At 39.6% G+C, this 23,843-nt stretch overlaps 1 protein-coding gene across 2 annotated transcripts in view; it reads right to left on the bottom strand.

The window, feature by feature from the left end:
• Nucleotides 1–19,497, bottom strand: part of LOC128699886 (5'-3' exoribonuclease pacman) — a 134,751-nt gene extending 115,254 nt beyond the window's left edge. For both annotated transcript variants that reach the window (XM_053792704.2, XM_053792703.2), the window contains exons 1-2: nt 19,290–19,497; nt 12,916–13,047 (exon numbers count right to left, since the gene is read on the bottom strand). In XM_053792704.2, coding sequence (XP_053648679.1) covers nt 12,916–13,047; nt 19,290–19,364 — 207 coding nt within the window. In that variant the 5' untranslated portion in view covers nt 19,365–19,497. The remainder of the gene's footprint in view (nt 1–12,915; nt 13,048–19,289) is intronic.
• Between the last annotated feature and the right edge of the window lie 4,346 nt (nt 19,498–23,843).

The following is a 23,843-nucleotide window of genomic DNA, read 5'->3' as shown; positions in this document are numbered from 1 at the left end:
GGACAAAGTTCTCTGTCTCCACAGACTCCTAAGTGCACCACTCACTCTTTTTCCCTCATCAATTCTATGATTCACCTCATCTTTCATAGACCCATCCGCTGACACGTCCACTCCCAAATATCTGAATACGTTCACCTCCTCCATACTCTCTCCCTCCAATCTGATATTCAATCTTTCATCACCTAATCTTTTTGTTATCCTCATAACCTTACTCTTTCCTGTATTCACCTTTAATTTTCTTCTTTTGCACACCCTACCAAATTCATCCACCAATCTCTGCAGCTTCTCTTCAGAATCTCCCAAGAGCACAGTGTCATCAGCAAAGAGCAGCTGTGACAACTCCCACCCTGTGTGTGATTCTTTATCTTTTAACTCCACGCCTCTTGCCAAGACCCTCGCATTTACTTCTCTTACAACCCCATCTATAAATATATTAAACAACCACGGTGACATCACACATCCTTGTCTAAGGCCTACTTTTACTGGGAAAAAATTTCCCTCTTTTCTACATACTCTAACTTGAGCCTCACTATCCTCGTAAAAACTCTTCACTGCTTTCAGTAACCTACCTCCTACACCATACACTTGCAACATCTGCCACATTGCCCCCCTATCCACCCTGTCATACGCCTTTTCCAAATCCATAAATGCCACAAAGACCTCTTTAGCCTTATCTAAATACTGTTCACTTATATGTTTCACTGTAAACACCTGGTCCACACACCCCCTACCTTTCCTAAAGCCTCCTTGTTCATCTGCTATCCTATTCTCCGTCTTACTCTTAATTCTTTCAATTATAACTCTACCATACACTTTACCAGGTACACTCAACAGACTTATCCCCCTATAATTTTTGCACTCTCTTTTATCCCCTTTGCCTTTATACAAAGGAACTATGCATGCTCTCTGCCAATCCCTAGGTACCTTACCCTCTTCCATACATTTATTAAATAATTGCACCAACCACTCCAAAACTATATCCCCACCTGCTTTTAACATTTCTATCTTTATCCCATCAATCCCGGCTGCCTTACCCCCTTTCATTTTACCTACTGCCTCACGAACTTCCCCCACACTCACAACTGGCTCTTCCTCACTCCTACAAGATGTTATTCCTCCTTGCCCTATACACGAAATCACAGCTTCCCTATCTTCATCAACATTTAACAATTCCTCAAAATATTCCCTCCATCTTCCCAATACCTCTAACTCTCCATTTAATAACTCTCCTCTCCTATTTTTAACTGACAAATCCATTTGTTCTCTAGGCTTCCTTAACTTGTTAATCTCACTCCAAAACTTTTTCTTATTTTCAACAAAATTTGTTGATAACAGCTCACTCACTCTCTCATTTGCTCTCTTTTTACATTGCTTCACCACTCTCTTAACCTCTCTCTTTTTCTCCATATACTCTTCCCTCCTTGCATCACTTCTACTTTGTAAAAACTTCTCATATGCTAACTTTTTCTCCCTTACTACTCTCTTTACATCATCATTCCACCAATCGCTCCTCTTCCCTCCTGCACCCACTTTCCTGTAACCACAAACTTCTGCTGAACACTCTAACACTACATTTTTAAACCTACCCCATTCCTCTTCGACCCCATTGCCTATGCTCTCATTAGCCCATCTATCCTCCAATAGCTGTTTATATCTTACCCTAACTGCCTCCTCTTTTAGTTTATAAACCTTCACCTCTCTCTTCCCTGATGCTTCTATTCTCCTTGTATCCCATCTACCTTTTACTCTCAGTGTAGCTACAACTAGAAAGTGATCTGATATATCTGTGGCCCCTCGATAAACATGTACATCCTGAAGTCTACTCAACAGTCTTTTATCTACCAATACATAATCCAACAAACTACTGTCATTTCGCCCTACATCATATCGTGTATACTTATTTATCCTCTTTTTCTTAAAATATGTATTACCTATAACTAAACCCCTTTCTATACAAAGTTCAGTCAAAGGGCTCCCATTATCATTTACACCTGGCACCCCAAACTTACCTACTAATTAATCTCTATAAAATATATTTTTTTGTGAATATTTTTGGGTTTCTGGAACGGATTAATTGTAGTATTTCCATTATTCCTCATATGAAATTTGCTTCGCTTTTCAGACTTTTCGAATTTAGAACTAACTCCTGGAACAGATTAAGTTCGATATTTGAGATTCCACTGTACTTTATTTGCTAATATATATTTAAAACTTTTTTTTTCCAGAGTTTTCCAACTTTTTACATTTTCCAGTAACTGTTGTTGCCCACAATACACATATTATTCATTGTATACAACACAACACCTGCACTAACAGTGTCATCAGTATATTAACAAAACATTTATACCTTTGATATACTTTCAAGTCGAGTTCTGAGAGTTTTTCTACTCCCAAATCACATATACATGTATACAGTGGAACCCTGAGTTTTGGCCGCCCTGATTATCAGCCACTTCATGTTTCAACCGCTTTTCTCGGCTAAATTTTGTCCCGAGCTTCAGCCTGTGCCCCGTGTTTTGGCCGGCGTACCAGACCAGTCTGCCTGCCCTCACAGGCATCGTGAGCCAGTCTAGCTTTGTTTATCCTTGAGTGAAGATTGCCCTGCGTGCTCATCCAAACATTTCACAATAAATTCAGTGTGTTTAGTGCTTGTTTACTGATTGTGACTGTGAAATAAGCCACCATGGGCCCAAAGAAACTTCCTAGTGGCACCCCTTTGGTAAAGAAAGTGAAACACCATAGAAGTGAGGAAAGCAGTGGTTGAGGCAGTGGTGGAGGCAGTGGTGAAGGCAGTGGTGGAGGCAGTGGTTGGGGCAGTGGTGGAGGCAGTGGTGGAGGCAGTGGTGGAGGCAGTGGTGGAGGTAATAATAAGTCCTCCCTCTCTCCTCCTCCCTATCTTCCAGATGGCAATAAGAGTCTTCAATAAAGGCACGTAAATGTGATTTTAAATGTTTACATGTATTTAAATATTTATTTCATTACTCATTTAAGTACTATATGTATATATAATTGTTTTGTGTATGTAAAACTATAGCCATTTTTAAAAAAATGTATTTTTGTGAATATTTTTGTGGGTCTGGAACAGATTAATTGGATTTACATTATTTCTTATGGGAAATGTTGCTTCGACTTTAGGCCTAGCTTCTGGAACAGATTACAGCCGAAACTCGGGGTTCCACTGTACTACTGTTCTAATATATATATACACATACATACATGTATATACAGGCACTGGTCATGTTCTATAACCATTGCAGTCTGGGGAAGTCTCTGAAATATGGCTCCATACACAACAGTGTTTTACACTCTTTACACATGAAGCAAGTGTTCCTAAGCTCTGCTGGGCGTCTTGCAAACCCTTGACAAGTTCCTAGTCTTTCTCCTCCTGGAGCATGGCCATGGGCCAGGCTCATGTCATCTGTGCATAGACATACATAATATCTCTTCTGAGTCCATTTCCTCATCTGTAGCAGGAAGCACAGTTAGAAGTGGATCTCCAACTTTTAAACGAGAGGGTATTTGGTGATCAGTATGGTGGTGCATGTGTAGTGCAGGTATTGTGACCTGGTATTTCTGTATTATTTGTCTGAAGGACAAACAGAAATGGGCATATGGCAGTCTGTTGATGGTCTTGATGTGGTACATATTGCATGCATTCAGCTTTGCCATGTCCACAAGATGGAAGTTAAAGTTTCATGCACCACTTGAAATTCTTCCACAGACAATCAACAAACTCAATCTGCATGGCACATTTGTCCACAAAACGCATATTGGTGGTACAGAAATACCTTGCATAGTATGATTAATGCATGTCAAAAAAAATACGTACCATACTATGCAATACTGTACTGTTCAAGGTATTATTATGATGTGTTTTAACGTAATGCATTCCAACAATACGATTAAATGTGTCAGATTACAAAAAATAATTAGCTGTTTGTTTAGTACAAATCAACACACAGAAAACTTTTGCACACACTAGCAAATAAAGAAATTACCAATTTTTTTTTTTTCAACAAGTCAGCCATCTCCCACCAAGGCAGGGTGACCCAAAAAAGAAAGAAAATCCCCCCCAAAAAATACTTTTATCATTCAAAACTTTCACTTCACTTATACATAAATACTGTTTTTGCAGAGGTACCCAGAACACAACAGTTTAGAAGCATATACACATGTATAAAGATACACAACATATCCCTCCAAACTGCCAATATCTCAAACCCCTCCTTTAAAGTGCAGGCACTGTACTTCCCATTTCCAGTACTCAAGTCCGGCTATATAAAAATAACCAGTTTCCCTGAATCCCTTCACTAAATATTACCCTGCTCACACTCCAACAGCTCGTCAGGTCCAAAATACCATTCGTCCCCATTCACTCCTATATAACATGCTTACGCATGCTTGCTGGAAGTCCAAGCCCCTCGTCCACAAAACCTCCTTTACCCCCTCCTTCCAACCTTTTTGAGGATGACTCCTACCCTGCCTTTCTTCCCCTACAGATTTATATACTTTCCATGTCATTCTACTTTGATCCATTCTCTCCAAATGACCAAACCACCTCAACAACCCCTCTTCAGCCCTCCGACTAATACTTTTATTAACTCCACACCTTCTCCTAATTTCCACACTCCGAATTCTCTGCATGATATTTACACCACACATTACCCTTAGACAGGACATCTCCGCCGCCTCCAACCGCCTCCTCACTGTAGCATATACAACCCAAGCTTCACACCCATATAAGAGTGTTGGTACCACCATACTTTCATACATTCCCTTCTTTGCTTCCACAGATCATGTTTTTTGTCTCCATATTACCAAATATATAAATGAAAAAACAGTACTAAAGATTTTTATTACAGTTGTAAATAAACAATGTGCCATACATAACAAAAAAGAGCATTGTTATTTTGAAAAATAGTTGAACAATGTAGTCCGCACAGTTTTTCTTCTTTTTATCAGTACACATATCTTTATAGCATCGAATATCATTTTGTAATTCCTACCTAACTCTAATGCCTCGTTCAATGTTTGGATCCACATTCATTAAGAAGTCACAAGCATCTTCTATTTTTGCAATTTGATAGTTTACCCAATGTGAATTCTTTCATGGGCAGTACAAATGTACTCTTATTAAAAGATAAAATCAATAAACTTAATAACACAAAATATTTTTAAAATGCATGAAAAATCCATCACAAATCAATATGCAGTCCTAACTGTAGCCACATCCACTTGTACGCATTGAGACAGTGAGCAAAAAGAGAACATGGCCAGTCAGGTCCAGTTTACGTATTGTAGTGATTCATATGAGCGACAGTGTCCTGCAAATGTTCAATTGCAGCTAAATTAACTGATATTCTAAAACAAAACATACTGCCAAGCACAAGAAAACTGATGAGCCATTTAGTACACAAAGACAAACAATGGAAATCAAGGACCAAATGGAAATCAGTTACTTGTCTGACTTTTTTTTGTTATCCTAGGTAATTTACACACATCCTACTATGTATGATAATTTGTGTAACTGTATTTATGCATACCTGTACCTAAATAAACTTACTAATTTGAAACCGTAAGCGATGATGTAAGAACAGAGGGAAATAGTTTTGTTCGCCATAAAATGAAGTAAATAAAATATATATTAAATTTATAAACCATATATCAAAAAATGGTACTGTTCAAAACCATACTATACAAGGTATTCCTGTATAATCCATGACAGCAGCTGGTCTCACAATGAGTTCATTAGTGATTGTTCACATCTCATATGTCTTTCATTTCATGCTGGTAGATTGTCAACAATATTACATCATATTTGTCAAGCCACCAAAATGCCATGAAGTCATTCTCATGAAACCAGTTAGCTGGACTTGAGTCCTGGAGGCGGGAAGTACAATGTCTGCACTTTAAAGGGGAGGGGGGGCTATTTTCTGTTTAGAGTGACATCTAAACTGTCATATCTGTATGCCTCTGCAAAGACAGTGATAGTGTGAATGATGATGAAAATGGTGTGTTAAAAAAAATATTACAGTATCATTCATATTCAACTTACGATATTTTCAACTTAAAATGGGTTCATCAGAACGTAACCCCATCGTAAGTTGAGAAGCACCTATATACTCAAAGTATCTGTTGGTTTCCCCTCACTGTCATTTGTGTCAAGGGTTCACCAAAATAAAGTTCAGCAGCAGTGGTGCCAAGGGTACAGCTGTGCTGGATTCCAATGACAAGGAGTGGGCACAAAATGTGCATTTTACTGCCAATTCCAGACACAGTCTGGTGGTGGTTTCTGTAAATATGTGGCTGGTTGTGTGGGTGGCAGATGTGGCCTGGGGTCATTGGGGTGATGTGTGGGGCATGGCTCCCAGCCAGGGTTGGTGATGGCACTGCCCACCAGCCTGTCCCACCAGCCATTATTGCATGCAGTGCCGGCATTGCTTGCAACCCCACTACCTATGCCAGTGGAAACACCATTATCCTCACTATCACTATCTGTCATTGGTGCTGGATCCAGTGAGGTACTTGGGGATAGCAATGGGGACACTACCAGACATGTGTGCCACCATATAAATTGACACTTCACAGGCAAATAATTATCATCACTATCACTAGAATGGCCACTGACTGCTAGGAACTCCACCTCACTAACATTACTATTCACATCTGTGCCCAAACCATGAGAGAATATGAGCCTTCATTTATGGTGTGGACATTATCTGGATGAGCCAACCCTAGATGTCAAAGACTGTAAGTCATCGGGGTTTTCAGCACTATTTTCAGCATCCCGAGCATCACTTTCAATAACTAAATGCTCAAACCCATAGAACTCCTTCTCAGTTCCGTAATCATCATTGTTGGAGCTGCCACTAGAGAATAATACATACTAAATTCAACTGGGAGTGAGACCCTTGTATCCTCACAATGAATTGTGGCAGCCACGATAAATCGTGGCTGCCACATTCTCACATATTTAAGACTACCATGCCTCTCCCACCAAATTTAAGGCCGCTAGAATTTATGCATAGATCTATGAGAGCAACACAGGCATCAATAATGTAGACCCAGGTGAGACAATGAAAGGGTTAACTGTGATATTAGGTTACACAATATCTTTTGTATTTTCTTACATTTTTTGCACTGCCTGCCTCTCATACAACAGTTAACAGACATGCAGTTAAAAGCTATATGATCCACCGAACACCTACTGTTCATAAATGAAATGAATTTCACTTAGGAAAAAAAAGAATTTCCCAGTGTTCCACTTAACTTTCAATATAATATCTTTCTTGTTGAAGATGACCTAAATACTGAAGCATGAGAGATTGCTGTAGAGGGCACAGTAAGTTTCAAGTGCCAGGGATAAATGATAACAGACCCTCTAACGGAAATATAAACACAAATGCAGTATAATGTGATCCTTTATTGACAACGTTTCACCCACACAGTGGGCTTTTTCAAGTCACACACGGATCTACCTGGGGTTGGAAGGTACGAGAGTATTTATAGGCATGTTCAGAATGTTGAGGTCAGGTGGAGAATGCTGCATCTGATGATCTACCGGGTGGGGTTATAGAGTCTTGGGTAGCTTGGCAGGGGTATTGGACAAGTTGTGAGTAGACCTTCTGCAGTGTTCTATGTTCTTATGTGGGATAGCGATGAAGAAGTTTCTTGGCGAGTGGTTCAGCTATGTTATAGAAGCCATTGTTCTGGTTGAAATTGTTGGTTGTAGAGATGAGCGATGATTCCAGGATTCTTCTGTATTGAGTGTTGTCTTCTGTGGCTATAAGTCTTGAGTTTCTGTAGTTAATTAAACGGTTGTGTGAATTGCGATGTTGTACACAGGCATTCCTTGTATCGTCAGTCCTGCTTGCATATTGGTGTTCTGAAATACGTGTTTGGAGGTCTCTTGATGTTTCGCCCACATATAGAGACCTCCAAACACGTATTTCAGAACACCAATATGCAAGCAGGACTGACGATACAAGGAATGCCTGTGTACAACATCACAATTCACACAACCATTTAATTAACTACAGAAACTCAAGACTTATAGCCACAGAAGACAACACTCAATACAGAAGAATCCTGGAATCATCGCTCATCTCTACAACCAACAATTTCAACCAGAACAATGGCTTCTATAACATAGCTGAACCACTCGCCAAGAAACTTCTTCATCGCTATCCCACATAAGAACATAGAACACTGCAGAAGGTCTACTCACAACTTGTCCAATACCCCTGCCAAGCTACCCAAGACTCTATAACCCCACCCGGTAGATCATCAGATGCAGCATTCTCCACCTGACCTCAACATTCTGAACATGCCTATAAATACTCTCGTACCTTCCAACCCCAGGTAGATCCGTGTGTGACTTGAAAAAGCCCACTGTGTGGGTGAAACGTTGTCAATAAAGGATCACATTATACTGCATTTGTGTTTATATTTCCATTGTGTCGGTATTTTATACCATTTATTTCCAGACCCTCTAACCCTTAAACTGTTCACACGTAGATCTACGTTTGCACGTGTAGCGCTCCGGCCTTGATTTTCTCCATAAGAAAGCATGTAAAAAAACGTAGATCTACGTTCGGAGCACTACGCGAGCGAATGTAGATCTACGTTTGGACAGTTTAAGGGTTAGTTATGTATACAAACAGGCTTGGCAATAGATAAAGAAAAAGAGAATAAATATATTTATGAGATATGATGTGTGATAAGTCAACAGTTTCCTAGATTATGTATTGGTGGATAAAGGGTGATAGGAAGACTTTTGGATGTGCATATTTTTAGAAGAGCAACTGCTATGTCAAATCATTTTGTAGTTGCTGCAGTAAAAGGTGGATGGCATTAAAAGGAGAATGGTGGCAATGCATACGATCCAAGCAAAAATGAATGAACTAAAGGAGAAAGTTAGTGGAAGATAAAAGCACCTGTTGAAAAGTGGGGTAGACAGAATATAGGCTGCAGTAAGTAAAACTAGATGAATAAGACTAATGTGAAACACTTGAATATCAGGTGTTGCATATATAACTTATTCATCTACTTGTTGGTTTTGTACAATATTAATATAATACAGTACAGGAGGGCTCTGTTTTACAGCACTTCACTTTAAAGTATTTTGCTAATACAGCAGTTTTCAATTATACCCATTCTTCATTTATTCAGACTTCTACAATATATTTACCACTCACTATAAGCTAAGGATGAAAATATTTTAAATAATGAGTGCACGGTAGTCCCCCCATATCTGTGGGGGATACATTCCAAGACCTACCGTGGATAACTGAAGCTGTGGATAGTAGCGAACCCAATATATGAGTAGTTTTTTGTTTATATATATACCTATGATAAAGTTTAATTGCTAAATTATACAAAGTAAGTCTAGAATTAGAACTTTTTCACTTATGGGAAGCATTTCATGGCTTCTCTTAGGCTTTGAAGAACTGCCAGCATCACTACTTTTGCACTTTGGGGCCATTATTAAGCAAAATTAAGGGTTATTTTTGGGCCACAGTAAACAGTGGATAACTGAAACCGTGGATACCAAATCCGTGGATATGGATAGGGGGGTTCTACTTTACTGTATATGCTCTTTTAAGCCTAGCTCTATTGCTCATTTAATATATAATAGTGTAAACATATTACCAGCCTTTTATAGGCATTTGAAAATGAAAAACGGCTATGATTCACTTTACAGCGGTAGCCCAGAACCTAACCTGCTGTACTGGGTAAAACTAGCACTAAAATACAGTATTATGTGTCTAGCTTGTATACTTACTCTAACACATACTGATCTTTGCTTCCTGTTGATACTACATTTATAAGCAAGAAGTTATGCATCAACAAATCTCTCAATTGATGAAAAATGCAAAGTACGGACCACTTACATTTGTTTAGAACGTGCATACATACATACAAAACACAGTGGAAATGCCTAAGAGGGATACTTTAAATGCTCCTAAGATGAATATCAGTTTGCCATCCCACTCTCCCACCTGCTATCTTAAGAATTTAAACATTAACCCTTTTAGGGTCCAGAGGCCAAATTTCGAAGGGTGCATCAGTGTCCAAGAATTTTCAAAAAATTATTGTTATTTTTTCTTATGAAATGGTATAGAATCTTTTTCTGAAGGCAATAAAACAAAAAGTACGAAATTTGATGGAAAACTGACAAAATTATGCTCTTGCGAATTTTGATGTGTCAGCGATATTTACGCATCGGCAATTTTGCAGACTCTGACTCCCATTTTAGGTCAATTATATTTTTCCAGTCGTCCAAATTCTTAGCTATTTCACTAGTATTACTTCTATTCTATTGATTGAGCACAAGAATTCACCAAGTCAACTGTTTCAACTACAAAATAAAGTGATCGGAAATTCGTAATTTGGCCAATTTAATGCAAAAGTTCAAAATACTCCAATTTCAAAATAGGGCCCAGAATAAATAATGCAGGCATTCCTGGCACTAAACTAACATTTCCTCTGTTCATTAGTTATGTTTTCAGGCTTTACTAATGAATTCCATTTTGATTTTTTTATTCACATAATGAATTTTTATTCAAACCAAAAAATAGAAGATTTACTATTATGCAATATTGTAATAATTGTATAAATAATATCACCACATTTGTGAATGTATATTAGACCCACCAGCAGGTGTGTATTAGACGTGTGAGGTCATTTGTTTACTCTTGAACATCGGCAAAAATTTAACATTTCCGCTATTTTGAGCTCAGTTTCAAGCCATTCCCAGTACTAAAACCAATCAAAATCACCTCTATTTCTGTAATATATCTTCCATTCTATCAAATGAGACCAAGAAATCGCAAATACAACTATAAAAAACATACAAAAAACACTGCAAAGTCCCTGTTTTAATTGAAAATTACGATCTCAGTTTTCTTTCTCTCATTGTACACTGTGTGCTGCAGGATTTGTTTTATGTGGTGCACACATACCACACATATCAAGGCCAAAATTTACCGCTCACAGCTTATCAGAGTGAGCTGAGCTCATGACGTAGATCTACAGTTTGAATCCTCAACGTAAAGCCGTAGATCTACGGCACAGACCCTCAAAGGGTTAAACCACTAATCCCATATTTAAGACAATTTGGCTACAAGAAATGACTCTTTTTTTTTTTTTTTTTACACTTCGTATTAAAACTAGTCAATGAATCTTAACCCTTTGAGGGTTTAGACCCCCCAATCTGAAACTTGTCCACAGGGTTCAAGAATTTAAAAAAAAAAAAATCATATTTTTTCTTATGAAATGGTGGAGAATTTTTTACCGAAGGTAATAAAACAAAGAGTACAAAATTTAATGGAAAACTGACGAAATTACAACATCACGAATTTTGCTGTGTCTGCGATATTTACGCATAAGCGATTTTGTCCACTTCAATTCCTATTTTAGACCAATTACATTGTTCCAGTTGACAAAATTCTTAGCTATTTCACCAGTATGCCTTTCATTTTATCGAGTGAGCACAAGCCGCCGCCCAATCAACTATTTCAACTACCACAAAGTGATCAGAAATTGGTAATTTGGCCAATTTGACACAAATTTCAAAATATTCAAATTTCAAAATAGGGTCCAGAATAAACAATGCAAGCATTCCTGGCACCAAAATAATATTTCCTCTGTTCATTAGTTAATTAGCTATGTTCCCAGGCTTTACATAGAAATTTTATTTTGATTTTTTATTCACACAAATAATTTCTTTTCATGCAATACTGTAATAACTGTATAAATAATATCAGCACATTCATGAACACACATTAGACCCACCAGTTGATGTGTATTGGACGCGTGATGTGGTTTGTTTACTCTTGAACATCGGAAAATATCGAAAATATCCGCTACTTTGAGCTCAATTTCAAACTATTTAGAATCCTCAAAAACCATCAAAATCTTCCATTCTATCAAATGAGACCAAGAAACTGAGAATACAACCATAAAAAACATTCAAAAATAGATTGCAAAGTTGCTGTTTTAAATAAAAAACACAGTTGCAGTCATTTTTTCCTCATTATGCACTGTGTGATGCAAGATTTATTTTATAAGGTGTGCACTTACTGCATCTACCCATTCTATCACATTTAGTCTCAAATTCACTGCTCACAACTTATCCAAGTAAGCTGAGCTCATCACGTAGTACTAGGGCAAGAACCCTGGCTTCCCAGCCATAATACTATGGCACAGACCCTGAAAGGGTTAAAAAATATGCTCTATTTATTTACTGATCCTGATATATACTTACTTTTAAACTACACACACTAGCACATGAGCCACATGCCACTCTCACCCCAGCAATCAACATAACATTAACATTCTCTAAATTAAATCATGCATTTATCAAAATATGATGACGGTTACAAGTAAAAAAAATATGCTGAACAATTCTTTCATCCTGTATTGTCCTTATCTTAACTTCATCCTTAATATATCACTAATTACAACTTTATTTGAATTACTATATACCTTCAATACAATAAAAACTATGTATTCAATATAATATCAACTAGTAATCATATAATAATCCAGTATAATAGTAATCCAATACGTATAATAACAACTAGTAATCATAATTTAGTTTTAAGGCTGCCCAAAATGCCTTGCATAATAAGGGACTTTCTATGAAGCAGTTTATATATGTCAATTACCTTAATTATATTACATACTTCACTCCACTTATAGAAATAAAGTTTGTTTATAAGAAATTTTAATACTTATATACATTGCCATACTGCAATATAATGTACTATATCAATATGGATACAGTATGATGTATATAATAATGTGGATAGAGTACATGAATGATGCATAGGTAAATATGCATATTTACCTATAGTATCTATTTTACAAGCAATTTCATAAAATTTTAAATGTACTGTACTTGATACTCACCTCAATATAATGGAAGATATCCTTAAATATTTTTTCGTCTGTTATACGAAAATGAGGATCATTGTCATTGGGATGTGAACAAATGTGAATTATTCCATTCATGTCCAAATACAAGTTGTCAAATTCAGGTATCTGAAAATAAAAACAAAAAGTGTTTAGTTAGCTTATTATCTGTTAGCTATACTGTATTTCTCTTTAAAATCAGACATGTACAATAGGACCCCCATATCCATGGGGTACGTTCCAAGACCTACCATGGATACCCGAAGCCACAGATAGTAGCGAACCCTATATTTAAGTAATTTTTTGTTTACATACATACTTATGATAAAAGATTAATTGATAAATTACACAAAATAAAATGAGAATTAGCACTTTTTCACTAATGGGAAGCACTTCACAACTTCTCTTAGGCTTTGAAGAATGGTCACCATCACTACTTTTGTACTTTGGTGTCGTCATTAAGCAAAATTAAGGGTTATTTTCAGGCCAGGGTAAACCGCTGATAACTGAAACCACAAAATTCAGATCCGCAGATACGGCAGTCCTACTGTATCAGTTAAAAGATTAAAAGACGGAAGTGGATGGCAGGTAATGGTGATTGTGGTGGATGGAATGAGATTGTTTTACAGTAACTGTAATAATAACACACAACTCTTTAACCAACAGATTTTGTCCAATGTGTCCAAATCAACTGACTCAGTGGATTTTGCACCATATTTTTGAAGTCCATTAAATCAAGATATTGACAAGGTTTTGAGTCTTGCTCATGAAGAATTTATTTACCTTGTTGACCTTTAGTCTGATTAATGGCTCACTGAACAGTCATACTGAGACTTCAGTATTTCCCATTTTTCTTTGTTGTCATCCCCTGGACAGTGCTTCCTTCTGCATTTCAGATAATCTAGAACCCTTCAGGAGTTCTATGATTCTTTGCCTTTGCTTGTAGATGGAGCATCCCTCTCTCTCTAGTCTACATCTTCCCTTCTGTTTCCTTAGTGGAATGTGCCTTACGTATACGTATTTCTAGTGCGGCAGAGGTGATCCTTTCTAGATACTGGTTTGAACACATGTTATTTAAGATATCTTTCCAGCATGTTTTGTTAAAGACACAATTTACCTGATCCCAGTTGATGTTCTTGTTGCTAAAGTTGAATTTGTTTTAAATACCCTCATAGCTGTTTGAATTTTGCTGATCAAGACCCCATGTGCATGAAGGTCTGAACTTAAATTGGGTCTTCGATACTGTTATATTTCGTGCTAGATCATCATTATTTTTGAAGATAATGTCAAGTATTGTTGGCTCTGATACTTGCTGGCTTATTGAAAACTAGACAATTTCCTCTACCAACTGCCAGATTAACCAGGCTGTGATGGATATATGGGTCAATGGGCCACCAGCAACAACAGCCTGGTTGACTGGTAAAACCAGACAAGCTTGGCCCAGGTCAAGGCTGTAGCAGTAGGGAAACTTATCGAAGCCAGCCCTTTCCCCTCATTCCCTTATTCCCCATGGAATAAGTATTTCTTGTGCAGATTGTCATCTTGAGAGATTTTTGCACAATTAGTACATTTATTGTGGTTGAAACAGCACATCTGAACCAATCAAGGCTTCGCACTGAGGTGTGTTGCACGACTGGATGCAATCAAAGCTGTGCCAGTATGGATGGCAAAGTTAGGTTAGGTTACCTGGAATATACCTGGAGAAGGTTTCGAGGATCAGTGCCCCCGCGGCCTGGTCTGAGGCTTAGATTATGTTAAATTTTTTTAAGTCAATCAGTTTACCTAGGTACACGTACACATATATACAATTATCACAGTGTAGATTACTTAAGATAACCTGGCAACACTGTATGACACTTGTGGATTTAGCACTTAGTTATGATTGTAATATTAATTAGGATAACCAAAAAAAAGCTAGTTACTTATTTCCATTAGGATCCTTGCTGTGAAACAAATCTAATATTGTACAATTCAACATATAATTTTGGCCGAAATCCGCCCAGTAGCAGTCATATATGTTTACCTGAAGTGCTAAACTCTTAAGGTAAGGCAGCACCAGGGCAGTGGGAGGCAATCATATTCAATCCAAGGAAGTGGAAGGCAGATCCAATTCCTTGGATCAAGAGCATTCACCGGCATTAAGATACCTTCCTCGAGGGGAGGATCAAAGGTATCATTATTATTATAATCATGGGGAAGCACTAAACCCATAGGATTATAACAAATAACAAAAAAGGCACAATATTGTGACTGGAACAATACACAAACAACCCGCACATAGAAGAGAGAAGCTTATGACGACGTTTCGGTCCGACTTGGACCATTTACAAAGTCTCACTAACAAAAAGGAGAGCAGGATGGGTATATACAGTGGACCCCCGCCTCACGAATGCATCGTGTTATGTTAAATCCGCCATACGAAGCATTTGAACGCAAAAATTTTGCCTCGCCTCACGATAAAAAACTCGCCTTATGTGATTTGTCCAGGACACGTCCCACATGTGGCCTCAGCTGCCCTGTGGGTGCCAGTGTTTACAAGCCAGCCACCGCGGTCGCATCTAAGCATACATTCGGTACATTTCATATTATCACAGTGTTTCTAGGGCTTGTAACTGCAAAATAAGTCACCATGGGCCCCAAGAAAGCTTCTAGTGCCAACCCTGTGGTAAAAAGGGTGAGAATTAGTATGGAAATTAAGAAAGATTTTGAAGGGTTTGGGGCTAACCCTGAGAAGCCTATGTCAGTTGTGGAATCCATTGTGCCTACTTCAAAGATTAAGGAAATGTGTGCAAAGTGGGTTGAACTGCAAACCTTTATGGATGAAAATCACCCTAACACAGCTATTGCAAGCCGTGTTGGCAACCTGTACAATGACAATGTTGAGGCCCATTTTAGGCAAATTTAAAGGAATGGGAGGTACAGATCTCTATGGACAGATTTGCTGTGCGACAGAGGTCCAGTAACTCTCAAGCTGGTCCTAGTGGCATTAAAAGAAGAAGGGAAGTAACCTCAGAAAAGGACTTGCTACCTCAAGTCCTAATGGAAGGGGATTCCCCTTCTAAACAATAACTTTCCACACTCTCCCCTCCTCCCATCCCATCAATCATCACCAGATCTTCAATAAAGGTAAGTGTCATGTATTCTGTTCTTAGTAGAGTAGTAATTGTGCATGTCTTCTTCAGTTTGCGTGTATTAAAATTAATATTTCATGTGTTAAAAAAAAAATTTTCATACCTTGGGGTGTCAGGAACGGATTAATTTGATTTCCATTATTTCTTACGGGGAAAACTAATTGGGCTAACAATAATTTCGGCTTACGATGAGCTCTCAGGAACGGATTAATATTGTAAGGCAGGAGTCCACTGTATAGGCAGGAGGCAGAGGTGGCGGAGGAGGAGGAGGCAGAGGAGGAGGCCGAGGAGGAGGCTGAGGAGGAGGAGGAGGAGGAGGAGGAGGCAGAGGAGGAGGAGGAGGAGGAGGAGGAGGAGGAGGAGGAGGAGGAGGAGGAGGAGGAGGCGGAGGAGGAGGCGGAGGAGGAGGCGGAGGAGGAGGCGGAGGAGGAGGCGGAGGAGGAGGCGGAGGAGGCGGAGGCGGAGGCGGAGGAGGAGGCGGAGGCGGAGGCAGAGGAGGAGGCGGTGGAGGAGGCGGAGGAGGAGGCGGAGGAGGAGGCGGAGGAGGAGGCGGAGGAGGAGGCGGAGGAGGAGGAGGAGGAGGAGGAGGAGGAGGAGGAGGAGGCGGAGGAGGAGGCGGAGGAGGAGGCGGAGGAGGAGGCGGAGGAGGAGGCGGAGGAGGAGGCGGAGGAGGCGGAGGAGGAGGCGGAGGAGGAGGCGGAGGAGGAGGCAGAGGAGGAGGAGGCGGAGGAGGCGGAGGAGACGGAGGAGGCGGAGGAGGCAGAGGAGGTGGAGGAGGCGGAGGAGGAGGCGGAGGAGGCAGAGGCGGCGGCAGTAGTAGTGGGGAGGTAGTAAGAGTAGGAGGGGCCAGTCAAATACAGTGGACCCCTGCCTAACGTTATTAATCCGTTCCTGAGAGCTCATCATTAGCCGATATTATTGATAGCCCAATTAATTTTCCCCATAAGAAATAATGGAAATCAAATTAATCCGTTCCTGACACCCCAAAGTATGAAAAAAAAAAAAATTTTACCACATGAAATATTAATTTTAATACACACAAACTGAAAAAGACATGCACAATTACTACTCTACTAAATTAAGAATACATGACACTTACCTTTATTGAAGATCTGGTGATGACTGATGGGATGGGAGGAGGGGAGTGTGTGAAAATTATTGTTTAGAAGGGGAATCCCCTTCCATTAGGACTTGAGGTAGCAAGTCCATTTCTGGGGTTACTTCCCTTCTTCTTTTAATGCCACTAGGACCAGCTTGAGAGTCACTGGACCTCTGTCGCACAACATATCTGTCCATAGAGGTCTGTACCTCCCATTCCTTTAAGATTTGCCTAAAATGGGCCACAACATTGTCATTGTACAGGTTGTCAACACGGCTTGCAAGAGCTGTGTTAGGGTGATTTTCATCCATAAAGGTTTGCAGTTCAACCCACTATGCACACGTTTCCTTAATCTTTGAAGTAGGCACAAATGATTCCACAACTGGCATAGGCTTCTCAGGGTTAGCCCCAAACCCTTCAAAATCTTTCTGAATTTCCATACTAATTCTCACCCTTTTTACCACAGGGTTGGCACTAGAAGCTTTCTTGCGGCCCATGGTGACTTATTTTGCAGTTACAAGCACAAAAAACACTTGGATAAAGTGAAATGTACCAAATGTACACGTGGATGTGACCGCACTGGCTGGCTTGTAAACATTGGCGCACGGGGCAGCTGAGGCCACACGTCGGACGCATCCCGGACGAATCACGTTGGGCAAGTTTTTTATCATTAGGCAGTGCAAAATTTCCGCGTTCAAATGCTTCGTAAAGCGGATTTAATGTTATGCGATGTGTTCGTTAGGCGGGGGTCCACTGTACTAAGAAAGAGGAGCACTGCAAGGGAGCTAGGTGCCCACAGAAGGTAAGAGCAAGAACACCGAGGGGGGGTGGGAACAAATAAGTAAATAAATAAAGAAGGAACAAATACTCAGGGCAGAAGAAAGACAACCCAAAGGAGAAAAAGGAAAGAGGAAAGGGGAAGAGGGAGAAGAAGGAAAAAGGAGGAATCAGGTTAGGTCACGAGTTTTCTGAAGTTTGGAGCATTTTACAATGTAGTGGGAGAGGAAGGGAGCTACAGAGATGAAACCAGGACTAAGATTCATACAAGGAAAGTTGTGTATTAGGGAGGATTCAACCAGATGGCAACTGTTAAAGTTGGAAGTAGGGAAGACAGTTTTAGCAGACCAGTCAATAGGATGACTGTGATCTCTGACGTGACAGAAAAGAGCGTTGTTAGTGTCGGCAAGCCTAACACTATTTTTGTGCTCCCTAAGTCTGTCAGAAAGAGATCAACCAGTTTCTCCAAAGTATTGAAGAGGTCAGGAGGAAAAAGAAATAGAGTAGACACCAGGAGCATCTGTAGAGGGAGGAGAGGTATGAACGAGATTAATGCGAAGTTTTAGTCTGGATGAAAGTGAGTTTGATTTCTAAGGAACAGAGTGAGTTGTTGAGATTAGAAAGACTGGAAATGTAGGGAAGGCAGAGGACAGAAGAGTTCCCAGAAGTAGAGAGTTTGGGAGAGAAGAAACTACGTCGCTATGGGCTCTCCTCTCTCTCCTGTCCTTGCTAATCTTTACATGGAATACTTCGAGACTGTTCTTCTTCCTACTATCGATGTGCGCCCTTCACTCTGGCTCCACTATGTTGATGACATCTTTGCTCTGTGGCCTCATTACTCTTGTCTCTTCCAACCATTTCTTGATGCTCTTAATAATCTTGAACCTTCCATTATGTTTAAAGCTGAATGGGAATCTAACTCCTTGCTTCCTTTTCTTGATGTTCATGTCCACCACTCAGATACAGGTTTTGCCTTTTCCATTTACTGCAAGCCTATGCACAGTGGCATCCTGGTCTCCTTTTCGTTAGTGTGACTTTGTAAATGGTCCAAGTCAGACCGAAACGTCGTCGTAAGCTGCTGTCTTCTATGTGCGGGTTATTTGTGTAGTGTACCGTATTATAATTATTATTATAATAAAAAAGAAGCGCTAAACCACAAGGGCTATACAGCTAGTGTACCGTAGGATTATACAGCGCCTGTGGGGGGGGGATATGGAAGGTATTCAGGCTTAATTCAGGGAACTGGAGCACAGATCCAGTTCCCTAGATCAAGAGCCCGTCACCGGCATCAAGATACCTTCCTCGAAGGAAGGATCAAAGGTATAATATCCGTGTAAATAAATATTTAAAGAGGTAACACTCGCCTGGTATTCCTTGACAACCTCACTAAGACAAGGGTACCGCTCACTGGTCCATCTATAAAATTTTGGCACTCCCATCTTGCTAGCTTCCTGACACTTCTCTTATATCATACACTAATGTTCACCTCCCTAAAATCTTTCCTTCACAGTTAATTTCCCCGAGTAATAAAAAGTTCCAGCCAGTTCAATGTTGTTATTAGTGAAGCACTCAGCTGAGTGAGCATCTGTACTATGGTTCTAATTCATAATATCAAGCAAATTAAATTAATTCTCACAATTATTTCTTATAATGTAATTACCTATATAACATTAGGTATAAAAATAATGTAATATGTAATATTAAACTTGGCATAAATGAATGGCACGTGAATATAAAATGCGCATTGTTGCTGCTAGGATAGTCTTATCATTTAATAATAATAATAATAATAATAATAATAATAATAATAATAATAATAATAATAATAATAATAATAATAATAATAATAATAATATCTTTATTTAATACATGTACAAGGTATACAGACCATAGTTGACATCAATGACATACTACTATGTAGAAAGTTCCTTGTTATGCTGAGCATTTCCCGCAAATTAGGTCAATTTTATCCCAGGATGCGACCCACACCAGTCCACTAACACCCAGGTACCTATTATTACTGATGGGTGAACATACACAACCGGTGTAAGGAAACACGTCCAATGTTTCCACCCTTTTGCCGGAAATCGAACCCGGACCCTCACCGTGTGAAGCGAGAGCTTTTGCCACAAGACCACGGGGTACAGCATATATTTTAAATATTGGAATGGCCGTTCAACACATCATAGTGAGAAAGAAGAAACTGGTAAGTCCCGTGCTGTTCCAAGGCACAGAAGTGTAACTACAGACTGAATCAGAAACCCCACAAGGAGGTGTTCTCAGACTCAACTTATTCAAGACTCTAAGAGATCACTAGAAAGTAATAAATAATAACAATAATCTTTATTTCTACAAGTACATGTACAAGGTGTATACCTTGTACATGTAGATCATAGCTGACATCAATGACATTCTACTATATAGAAATCACCTTGTTATGCTGAGCATTTCTCGCATATTAAGTCAATTTTGTTTCAGGATGCGACCCACACCAGTCCACTAACACCCAGGTACCTATTTTACTACTAGATGAACATGGACAGCAGGTGTCTTAAGGAAACACGTCCTAGTATTTTCGCCCGTACCGGGGATCGAACCCCGGTGTGGAAAATTACATTTATCTGAATGTATCATTATATACATAACAGTAAATGAACAAAAATAATTATTATTTATCAGTTAGACAAGTAGGAATTTGGGACACCTAGGTCACAAAAAATATCCCCCTTCGATACCTACCACTGTCATATCCACAAGTTGCTCTGGACCTATTAATTACAAATGAAAAATACATCACCAGGAATGCTGGTAAATATATAAATTTGTGGACTGTATATTAAATTAATAAAGAATTATATATACCCATTATATAACAGAAGGAGAATATATCTTAATCATAACACTCACCAATTTGACTGGAGATTAATGTGTCATGTACAGGACCCCCCCCCCCCTTTTGCCTACATTTATGAAAAATTTACTGGCCAGAATTTAAACATAAATTAGACAGCTTATCTGAGGGTCCTGGAGTTGTCCTGTCCTGTCGCCTGATACTCAAGTTATGCAGGAATGCGCATTCACAATTTAGGCTCCTATTTGAGAGGTGTCAGCCCAAATTTAACCTCTAGAGCACGAAAAATTCTTCCCATTACTAATGTCTGTTACTCAGTTCAAAAACAAAAATGGCGACTGTCTTCTGTGCAGACACAGGCTTTCCGTTTTCTATGACAAATATTATTAAACACAGTATGGCCATCTATTTACATATAACTACTGCATTTCTGGAAAATATATACAGTATTTTCCACACCCGGTACCTCAATGTGTGAACTGAGTGCGCTAGCACAGGTACACATAAAAAGCCAAAAGGCACAATACCGTGACTGGAACAATACACAAATAACCCGCACATAAGAGAGAGGAGCTTACGACGACGTTTCGGTCGGACTTGGACCATTTAGTCACCGTGTGCCTGTAAATGATCCAAGTCGTAATTATTATTATTATAATCAAGGGGAAGCGCTAAACCCGTAGGATTATACAGCGCCCAGGGGGGGATGTGGAAGGCATTCAGGCTTAATTCGGGGAACTGGAGCACAGATTCAATTCCCTAAATCAAGAGCCCCTCACCAACATCAAGGAACCTTCCATGAGGGGACAGTCCAAGTCGTAAGCTTCTCTCTCCTATGTGAGGGTTATTTGTGTACATGTACACATAAGTACAATTACCATACATCGTGTAAATTACCTAGGATAACCCAAAAAGTCAAAGTGACTTATTTCCATTGGGGTTCATGATTATCTTTGAGGATGTTAGAGTGCTGCACACCAGCTGATTCTCCAACACTAAACCTCCCTGTTCATGTACTAGCTTGTGTCAGGACCCTAGGTTGATCATCTAGGTTGATCATCTAGGTTGATCATCTAGGTTGATCATCTAGGTTGATCATCTAGGTTGATCATCTAGGTTGAGAAAACGACGATATTAACAGTCGTCCTCCCAGACAGGAAGACAGTCTGCAGGATCCAGTTGCATGATGAGTCTCGGCTCAAATTTGTAACGAGATACGAGTATCTTCGCTTTGATAATTCTCTTCTTTGACTTTGTGGCTGTTACAAAAAAAATGTTGAGGATACTTAGAGATGTGACACTTTCACTCCGGGTATGAAGTTTATGTAAAAATTGTGAAAATGGTGTATATTTCTTAAAAAGCAATTCTTATTCTAGATCACTGGTTGACTTGCAACACCCGCGGCAACGGGAATGTTGCAGAGCGAAGTAATAATAATCATTCTAGGATGTCCATATAACAGCAAAATTTTAAACATGCTGAAAGAACTTGATATTCCTAACATTAGAGATCGCATCACTGAAAGAAATGTCCTCATTGGCGGGACCTATGAGGTTGGGGGGGTCAGCAGGTACATTGATCAGGGGCCCGGCTGTGACTCTCTGAAGGGGCCCCATAGTCATAGACGTTTTATTATTATTTTTGTTTTTGTAATTTCAACTATCTTAAGTTTGTTTATAAAAATAATTTTGTAAATTTCACTTAGACTGGGGGCCTCAGCCTGCCCCCAGGGACCCCAAAGCAGTCTTATTCCTCCTTGCAAACTTTCTCTTGGAGGCCCTGCTTATTGGTGTTAAGATGCTTAGGTAAACCCATCCAGAGCCTTTTACAGAGGCCCTCCAAACTTTCCACAACACTGGTGACCCTTCCATCTCTCACAGAGGCCCTCCAAACTTTCCACAACACTGGTGACCCTTCCATCTCTCACAGAGGCCCTCCAAACTTTCCACAACACTGGTGACCCTTCCATCTCTCACAGAGGCCCTCCAAACTTTCCACAACACTGGTGACCCTTCCATCTCTCACAGAGGCCCTCCAAACTTTCCACAACACTGGTGACCCTTCCGTCTCTCACAGAGGACCTCCAAACTTTCCACAACACTGGTGACCCTCCCGTCTCTCACAGAGTCCCTCCAAACTTTCCACAACACTGGTGACCCTTCCATCTCTCACAGAGTCCCTCTAAACTTTCCACAACACTGGTGACCCTTCCATCTCTCACAGAGGCCCTCCAAACTTTCCACAACACTGGTGCCCCTCAGGGAAGGCTCCTTGACGCTGCTGAGGGGTTCTTGATCTGGGGAACTTGATTTGTGTTTCAGTTCCCCAAATTGAGTCTGAATACCTTCCATCCCCCCATAGGCACTGTATAATCCCTACGGGCTTAGCGCTTCCCATGATTAGTAAAAAAAAAAACAACACTGGTGACCTTTCCTCCAACTGGATCATAAAAACTGGAACTGACTTTCAAAGTGAATCAGATACATGATCAATGTCAAGACAACAGCGACACTTCCCTGCACTATGCAAAATTACCTCTTTCCAAACCACCATCCTTCACTTTCACCTCAAATAATCTTACCGAATCGCAACGAAAGGCAAGCACAATGTCTTAGGTTGTATCGATGTCTCAGTCACAGTATTCTCTTCCATAAGCTATTTATTTTGATGGGTTTTGTCACGGACCACAATGGAAATAAGGCACTTTGACTTTTTGGGGTCATCTTAGGTAATTTACACTATATGATAATTGTACTTATATGTACCTGTATCTAAATATGCTTACACCAAATCAGTGGTGTAGCTGGTAGTGTGTAGTTGATGTTATGCACAATGATGACTGTAGTGTAGATAATGAATCACCATCAACTAACTACACGAATACCACCTGGTGGTTCACACTTACACTCACTCACTCATTTGACCATAAACAGAAATATTAATCTCAATCTTAAAATAATGAATCCTGTGATACTCCAATACTGAAACTATGTACTGTGCCAAAACAAAAGCATTCACATTGCTAAACTCACAAACTAGTATTTAGTCACTTAGCCATAATACCAA

The sequence above is a fragment of the Cherax quadricarinatus genome, chromosome 81, assembly GCF_038502225.1.
Source record: "Cherax quadricarinatus isolate ZL_2023a chromosome 81, ASM3850222v1, whole genome shotgun sequence".
Classification (NCBI taxonomy): domain Eukaryota; kingdom Metazoa; phylum Arthropoda; class Malacostraca; order Decapoda; family Parastacidae; genus Cherax; species Cherax quadricarinatus.
This window is presented reverse-complemented; position numbering and strand designations above follow the sequence as displayed.